This window comes from Thamnophis elegans, chromosome 9 (genome assembly GCF_009769535.1).
Source record: "Thamnophis elegans isolate rThaEle1 chromosome 9, rThaEle1.pri, whole genome shotgun sequence".
Lineage (NCBI taxonomy): Eukaryota > Metazoa > Chordata > Lepidosauria > Squamata > Colubridae > Thamnophis > Thamnophis elegans.
In genome coordinates this window covers 48,138,802-48,147,637 of record NC_045549.1, presented here as the reverse complement: position 1 = coordinate 48,147,637, position 8,836 = coordinate 48,138,802, and the positions used below count along the sequence as shown (strand labels likewise).

The 8,836-nt window shown below is 39.5% G+C and overlaps 1 protein-coding gene across 1 annotated transcript; it reads left to right on the top strand.

Moving 5' to 3' along the window:
- The first annotated feature begins 3,438 nt into the window (after positions 1–3,438).
- Positions 3,439–6,164, top strand: LOC116512938. Its single transcript, XM_032223642.1, has 5 exons — positions 3,439–3,705; positions 3,851–3,890; positions 3,981–4,097; positions 4,272–4,742; positions 6,046–6,164. The coding sequence occupies exons 1-5, from the start codon at positions 3,691–3,693 to the stop codon at positions 6,162–6,164; spliced, it is 762 nt and encodes a 253-aa protein (XP_032079533.1). The 5' UTR covers positions 3,439–3,690.
- Positions 6,165–8,836: the final 2,672 nt, after the last annotated feature.

Below are 8,836 nucleotides of genomic sequence, written 5' to 3'. Positions count from 1 at the left end.
ATTTTTATATTTTTTTAAAGTCTATATCACTGACTATTGTATATTATATTATTATATTAGAAATATTTTGATGAATATATTCGTAGAATCCTGCAGTTTGTGAAAAGTTTTTGCTATCCTATTTTTAGCCCATATTCTTGACAATATGATTACATAGAAGCTGTTTATTCATGTTTGACATAACCATGCAGTTTTTTTTTAAAGTGGTTTGCCCTGCCTTCTTTCTAGGGCTGACAAGAATGAGGAACTGACTTAAAGTCACCCAGCTGGATTTTATGCCTAAGGAAGGACTAGACTAGAGCGAATGCTGGCTGGGGAATTCTGGGAGTTGAAGTCCAGACATCTTCAAGTTGACAAGGTTGAGAAACACTGGACTAGAGCTTATGGTTTCTCCTGGTTTCTAGCTGGTACTTCTATCTAACCTATAGTTGGTTAAATAGAGGTTGCTCTGAATGGATTTTATTTCCCAATAACTATCAGCAGATATTTGTTCTCACGAGTGGACATGCTGAGTTTCTTCTGGGAGTAGTTGGCTAACTGCAATTAGCAATTGCCTCAGCAATTTTATTTTAGAGGATGTAATCAGATGACTGTCAACTCATCTCTGACCAGCCAAAAAGCAGTGTTCCTTTTCCTGTTCAATTTTTAAAGTGGCAGTTTCCAATTTCCTCTGTTCTAGTTTATAACACTGCAATACCCACTTCGTAAGGTTGTCAATGTATATGCTGCAAATTTGATGAAATAAATTAAATTTGCCTGCAAGATTAACAGTGGCAACAAGAAAGTACCGCTGTCAGATTACACACCAGATATAGCAATTACTGACTCTCCAGAAACTCAATCCAACATTGGGATTATATGGTAGACTACCTTCTTCCTCTCTGTCAAATCAAACAATTCTGCCTGTACTTTGCTGGGACTTGATAGTCAGCAGAAAATCTGTATTTGAATAATGATTTTGTTTAGCCTGAGCATTCTTGCTTCTCACCTAAGCGGCTTCATCCATCACACTGTTTCACTAGGACAGCATTTCTCCATATCTATTGAAATTAACATGCTCACATTGCTGTTAACAAGCATACAAAACAAGGATGGAAACAAATCCACAGTTATGAATAATAAATAACAGAATAGATGAAACATATTTTGTAATATAAGAGTTCTTGCTGGTGGGAAAATGGGACTACCTGTCTGCTGCTAAACATTCATCCTCACCTTTAGATGTGATCAGCAGCAGTAGATATAGTTCATACCTTTTTTTAATGAAAATTATCAGTACTTTTGATCAGTGATGTCATCAAAGTAAACAAACCCACGTGCTGATTACGTCACCAGATCATGCCCCCTAAGCGGAAGTGACGTGCACAGCCCCCACCCTCCGGATGTGACGTGTATACCCCTCCTCCCCGGCTGGGGTGTGCATAATTGACCCACGTGGTGCAAGATTTCATAAGATCATAACCCTAGCTGAATATTTGTAAAGGCCTAAGCAGCCCTAGCTGAATATTTGTAAAGGCCTAAGCAGCCCTAGCTGGATATGTGTAATGGCCTAACCCCATCAAATAGGGTTGAAACTTATCCCATCAAGAAAGATGCCAAGACTCTGTGTACATGATTAGTTTAACCCTAGATTAATTCTATGGACATTCAAGGGTGGGGGGGGGTGGGGTTGTGAAATAAAAAAAATGTTTTTTATTTGTAATCAATCTCCTAAGGGCTGCATTTAAACCCACTTTTTTCCCTAGAAGGAATTTATTTCTAAGCAATGTTGGTTTTAATTTTTGTTGAGACATGGGGGTCTGCATTTAACCATTTTCTCTAAAAGGTATGGGCTGCATTTAAGCCCACTTTTTTTATCCTAGAAATAATTTATTTCTAGGCAATGTTGGTTTTAATTTTTGTTGGGACATGGGTCTGCATTTAACCATTTTTTCTCTAAAAGGTATTTACTTCTAGGTAGGTTGAAGCCCGCCAACAGGAAAAGACAAGGAATATTAACAGGAATTAAAATGTTCACAATAGGCAACCCCGCCAGGTTGCATGCAGTGGATAAGCCTGTTCATTCATGCCAGGGATAAGCCCTGACAGGCCTTACTCACCCACCCACCCCACTCCTCTGTGATTCCAGGCATGCGTAAGAGACATGTGTTGGGCAGGCCCAGACACGTCTTACCTGCCCCACCCCACCCCTCCCCTGTTATTCCTCGCATTTGTCATTAGAAGAGCTGGTTAGTTTGCCTTAATTTCAGCAGTCTCTTGAAGATGGCAACCTCTGATTCCAAAGATGTTTTTAAAACAACAGCAAAAGTCAGCATCGAATGCTCTGAAGAGGATCATATGCCAGAATGCAACAAACCCTATATGGCAACTTCAGAAGGGGATTTGTTTGATATAAATTTGATCCCCAAACCTCCCAAGCATGGGCGTAGAATAAGAAAAAGACCTGTCTTCATTGAAGAGAATATAAAATTTTGTTATTGTAGATTCTGCAAAATATCAAATGGTGAGTTGATATAAAAATTAAGAAAACAGTATTTTGATTAGTTGAAACACCCCCCCCCACCCCCCAATCTAATTCTACCTTATTACCTGTTTTAGAAGCGGTGGAGCCTCAAAATGTCAGCATGCCGCAAGTTCTGAAAGCGTGTGTTATTAAAATAATACATCATTGTTTAATGGGATGTTTAAAATCAGAAGATAATGTGGATGGAAACAATGAAACAGAACTTATTAACAGCTTATGTATCCGGCTTTCTATGCCACATGTTCTCTGGGTCATCATCAGTATTACTGACAAAATGGATAAATTATATTTCACCCGGGATACATTTGACGATCTCAAGACATTCATACAGTGTATAAAGAATAGCCATGAACCGCTGTCATTAATGTCAAAGACTGAAGCTGAATTACCATTGGCTCTGAAGAGGATCATATGCCAGAATGTAACAGAAATTAATTACAATAAACTGTTAAAGCTATGAAATTTATAATAAAATGTGATTTACAAAACACATGAAAGGTGTATTATATTTTTTTCTTTTGCTGACCCTTCTGTTTAAACTTGTCAGATGTTAAACACAGAGATACAGTTTAATTAAAGCTCATGTGATATTACTACATTAGCTGCTATTCAAATGCATCTTCCAGCTAGGCAAGATGGGTGGGTCTGGTCACTGTGTGCAAAAGGTATAAAGAACTCATCAACTCTGATGCGATTAATTTGCTACATTAGCTTCTATTCAAATGCATCTTTCGGCTAGGCAAGATGGGTGGGTCTGGTCACTGTATGCAAAAGGTATAAAGAACTCATCAACTCTGATGCGATTAATTTGCTACATTAGCTTCTATTCAAATGCTTCTTTCGGCTAGGCAGGGCGGGCAGTTTTTGCATAAGGTGTGAAGAACTCCCCTTTTCTGATGTGATTAATTTGTGACGTCACTAAGGTGTATAAAAGCAGGAGACCATACAGGTCTAGTCATGTTTACTGGTTTCTGGCATAACCATACCTCTGGAGCAATTTGAACTGCTAAGAAGACCCCTGTTCAGAATGGAATCTACTATTGTAAGTAATTTTAAGCCTAATTTTGAAGCACTTAGATATAAAATGGTTTTTATAGAGTGGTTGCTTATTTGTTTGATTGTATTTTTTCTTTCACTAGAATGAATTGACAGATTCAGAATGTTTGATGGGTATTACAATTGTAAGTAGATTTATGGCTAATTTTATTTATTTATTTATTTATTTTGGTGCACTGACCCCTTGTTAGGTGTAAAAAAAAAAAGGGTTTATAGCATTCTTGCTTTCTTGCTTGTATGTTTGACTGTTTGTTTGGTTTTTTTCATTAGAATGAATTGACAGACTCAGAATGTTTGAGGGCATATGAAGGTATTTATCTTTCATACTTTCATATATTTAGATTCTTATAAACATTCTGCAACAATTCTGACTATTGGGTTTTTTTTTCTTTTCCTCCAGAATGGGTGGACGATCAAGCATTCGCGGATCTCACTATTCCTGCAGAATCCCAGGGGTCCCAGCATAACATGACCCCTCAGCCTTCCACAAGCCGCACAGCACAAAGTCCGCTAGGAGGTATAATATCTCACATTTTATCCAACTATAACTCTATTAGTATTATTTTTTAGAAACTAAATGTGTGTATGCGCGCGTGTGTGTGTGTGTGTGTGTGTGTGTGTTTATTTGGAATGTTGGTGATAACTTTTTTTTTGTTGTTGTTGTTGTTTCTTTGCTTGTTTGTTTAATCAGAACCGTCCTGCAAAAAAGCAAAAATGGATGGCGCCGGGCTTCCTGAATCCCTAGCAGACAGTGTTAGTTGTGATACTATGACTGTCTCTCAACCAGAAGAGGATACACACCATACTATGTCCCAGCTACAAGCTCCTAGCTCTGTAAACTCTCAAAATGTGAACAATGTTTATCTGGATATGGTGCAGGCGTGGGAAAATCCTATCCGGAATTTTAGAGCTGTGGAATATTATCAGAGATATAGATTTATTAATCTTGATCAAATCCGATCTTTTGTAGTTGCTATAGAGGCCATACATAATGTGATACAGATTCTTTTGAATAACGTAGCCATGAACATCGGCCCAAATGATTTTGTTCAACTACGGTTGGATGCAGAGGGGTTAAACCATCCCGTCTTTTCTCATAGGAGGTGTATGAATGATTTAAACGCTGATGATTTTCTCACCAGTGTTGAAAATCTGCTACAAAGTAAGGCTGAGATATTGTGGGGGGGGGGGTGATTTGCAATTAGTGGTTACCATCGTGAAGAACAAGGAGGGAGGGGGGCTTAGGAAGTTAAATACTTTGCTGCTTACCAAAGTACTGGAGAAAAAAAGACAGCATCTAGTAGATTTCAATGTGGAAGGCGAATTTCTTTGTTTTGCCAGCTGTTTGCTCTGTCTGATTGGTTCTGATGGTAGTAAGCAAGAAATTATTACCAAGGCCAGGGAACTTCACAGCAAACTGGGTATATCCACAGGAAACAGGATTGACTTTTCTCAGGTACACATCTTTGAAAAACATTTACAGGTCACTATAAAGATCTTGTTTTACATGCAGGACGGGTGGCGTTTTTTTGTTACAGGTCACCCGCAGCAAGAAAAAATAGTATTTATATTATTGCACGACAGGCATTACTATGGTGTTAAAAATATCAAGGGCTTTCTGGGCGAACGCTATTTTTGTAAATTCTGCCACACGGCTTATCACCACAAATTTAGTCACGGGTGCCAATATATTTGCAGAGCGTGCCTAAAGCAAGAGTGTCAGCAGGTTGAGGTGGAGAAGGGGCTGTGCTGTAGGTGCAAAGCACCTTGTCGGTCTAAGGAATGTGCTGAAAGACATGCACAACTCGCTAAGGAGGGAAAAGTTGAGTGTAAGACTAAACAATATTGTGAAACGTGTGGTCTTTATGTCTTTACCCCCCACAAAAAGTGCAAGGAAGTCAAATGTGGGCAGTGCTCTGAGAAGGTAGAAAGCTTGGAAGGTCATTTATGCTTTCTAAAATCGTTGGACCGACCACGAATTGGCGAAAGATATATTATTTATGATTTTGAATGCTGCCAAGAAACAGGTACCCACATACCTAATTATACATGTGCCAGGGATATGCTGAAAGATGAGGACGATAAAGATGTTGTGAGGTGGGATTGTTATGGTGTTAGATGCTTGGAACAGTTTATAAAGAAATTTATAAATCATAAGTTTAAAGGTTGTACTTTTATTGCACACAACTCCAAAGGTTATGATGGATACCTTGTACTGAGGCAGCTGATCCGAGAAAAGGTTAGGGTTCAACTTATAAGTCAGGGTGGGAAACTACGTGATGAAAAATTCCAGGGGTCCGTTGGGCGTTAGCGCTGATAAAGGGGGGATCTCGATATAGGTACTGTTTTCAATACTGGTCTGTGTAGGCGCCAGTTGAAAAAGATCCAGTTCGGATTGGACACATTCCTCTGAAGCAGAATGAATAAATGACATAATGTATTAGAATATGTCTTCCTTGTCACAGGGTTTCCTCTTCTGCACACATCTCCTCTTGGTATGACGGGGCTTTTTCACAAGTCTTCTCTTTTTAAACGGAATAGGCGGGCCCAACGCGTAATTCTTCCTGGCTATGGCCAGACCTGATCCATCCTGCCCGTTCTCAACAACACGCGATACAAGATGTCCCGCAACATCTCTGGCGATGTTTTTGGCAGCAGATTTCACATGCGGTTTTATGATTTCTAATCCTCGCCTCAAAAAAGGCATTGCTTTTCGAAAAAGTCCATGGAACAACCCTCCTAAACCGGTTCCGTACATAATGGGGGCTCCTCGGAAGCCCGGAAGGCCGCCCCCAGCTTGTGCCCTGTAGTAAGCCACATAGTCTTGAGGTCTCCCGTGCTCCTTGTTTACAACCATCCTTCACTTTTCCGAGGCCTAAAATGAAGCTTGACAATCACCTTCCCGTGATAAAAATGCACGTTTTTGTCCTGGTCGGTTTTGATTTCTATAGTAACGGTATCGATGTGATGTTTGCTGACCGGCACATAATGTGGACGGTCATAGGTCACAATTATGAAATCATTGTCTTGCCCCTGCACAGGTACACAGCATAGTAACGGCACATAGAAGTCATCTACTATCTGGAGCTCTACAATGTCTGTGTAAACATATAAGGTATTGAATCCAGGGAACATACCTAACAGATGTCCAAGTTCACCGCTAACTAGAATGGTATGAGGTTCATCTCCTTTAAGATTAATTTTCCGACCCACTGAATCATAATGTAGGGTTGTCTTAGGTCCATCCTTGGCATTTGATATAAGTTTATTCATATTTTCTAACAGATGTCGGATGCTATTATAGTACCCGCTTCTCAAAGAAAAATGCCATTTCTTTCTCTCATTAGTAATTTCAAAATATCCAGGAGATGTTAATGTATGCCAGCTATGTGGATATTGTATCTCTGCTAGACCTACTTCCCACGGCCCTGAAAGATCCAACAATCTCGCTAATTGAATAGTAAAATTAGAATTTTTGTTTTGGGGAAAAATTGCTGCTGATGCATTGCTGGGGAGGGTGATGTAAAAATCTGACATTTCAAAGATGTTGTACTTCAGTAGCCTTAACCCAACTGTTGAACTTCTCTGGCCATCCATTCCATTTGACTAGAAACTCTCTGTGTCTCCCCCGCCCTCTTTTTTGGATAATTTTCTCTATTCTGTATATACGCTGTTGGTCAGCTGGAACTTTTTGGAGCTCCTCAAAGTAAAAAGCCCCCTCTACCGGGTCCCCCGCGTAATCATTTAATCTATACACCACTCTTTCCCCGCTTGTCCCCAGTTCTTTGACAATGAATATCTCATCCGTATAGGTTTGCTGATACCCCTTTTCAAATTTACCCTTCAGTCTAGATACCCTGACATGATCCCCCACCTTAAGACATTTTTCCTTTCTTTTACTTTTTAAAGTTACCCCATAAAGTCTCAGCCACACATCCCTTTCGTTAGACAAATTTACGGTTTTAGGAGCAGTCCCAATGCTACGATGGTAAGTGCTATTGTACCCCTGAAGAATGTCTGCCAAAATGTCCACATACCGATGGGTGTTTCTAGCTGTGAAATATCTCCAGAGTTTGTTTTTTAGGGTTCTATTAAACCTCTCTATAACTGCTGCTTTAGTTTCACTATGTGTAACAAAATGATGAATGCCATAACGTGCTAAAAGTTTCTTCAGCGCCGTATTCAAGAACTCTTTACCTGCATCTGTCTGTATTTTTCGGGGTGCACGTCCTGTTTTAAAGATATTCTGGAAGGCGGATGTAACTTCCCTCCCTGATTTATCAGATAAAGGGGAGGCCCAGGCATATTTAGATAACACATCAATAACTGCTAAGATGTATTTTTTTCCATGGTTTTCTTTAGAAATTTTGGAGACATCTACGAGGTCGGCCTGCCATTGATTATCTAAGCCGGACACCACTGTTTTATTTCTAGGAAAATTAATTCTTGCAGGCTTATGGAGCGTGTAAGCATCTTGCCCTGACAGCCACGTCTTGACTTGCTTCATGGTCAGGTTTTTATCATGTTTTCTAGCTTCCTGGAAAAGGGTATTTACTCCTCCATAACTCCCTACACATCCTGGAGTATAACAAATATGGCTTAGAACTTTTTCATGCTTCATTATATTGAAAGAACACTGACAAATGGGGCAAGCATTGACATTAACACAATCTTTTATTGGCTATACAGAGTTCAGAGGATTATGTCCCCTCCATCAGAAAAATATCCCTCATCATCACTATCAGAAGCAGAATATAGAGGTGCATAACATGCTATTTTACAATTCGTTGAGTCTGTATTCCACAATTCATGTCCGCAGTCACAAGCAAAACAGTCTTTACACAGATTGCAACTTTTTAACTCACTGTTTAGATAGCATGGTCTCTGGGATAGCTCAGAACCCCAGTTATAGTCTATATCATAAAAATCTGCAGAAGCTTTATGACCGCTGCAAATAGTACTGGAATATAAAATCGGTGTGTCTTGAAGAGTTTGCTGTCTAGGAGTTATTATTTTGGAGTCTGCAAAATATAAATCGCATCTTGTTAGTGAGTTATCCACTCCAGTGTCATTTACAACGTCATAAATAAAAAAACATTTACTTACCATTGCAGGGCGATAATGAAGCATCATTCGCTGTTTCACATACTGTCCGGTAAGTACTCTGCACATCATCGTTAAAATTACAACACTCCATGCTGCAGCCGTGCAAAACAGGTCTGAATAAAAAACTTTCTTTATCATTCCCCTTGCAAC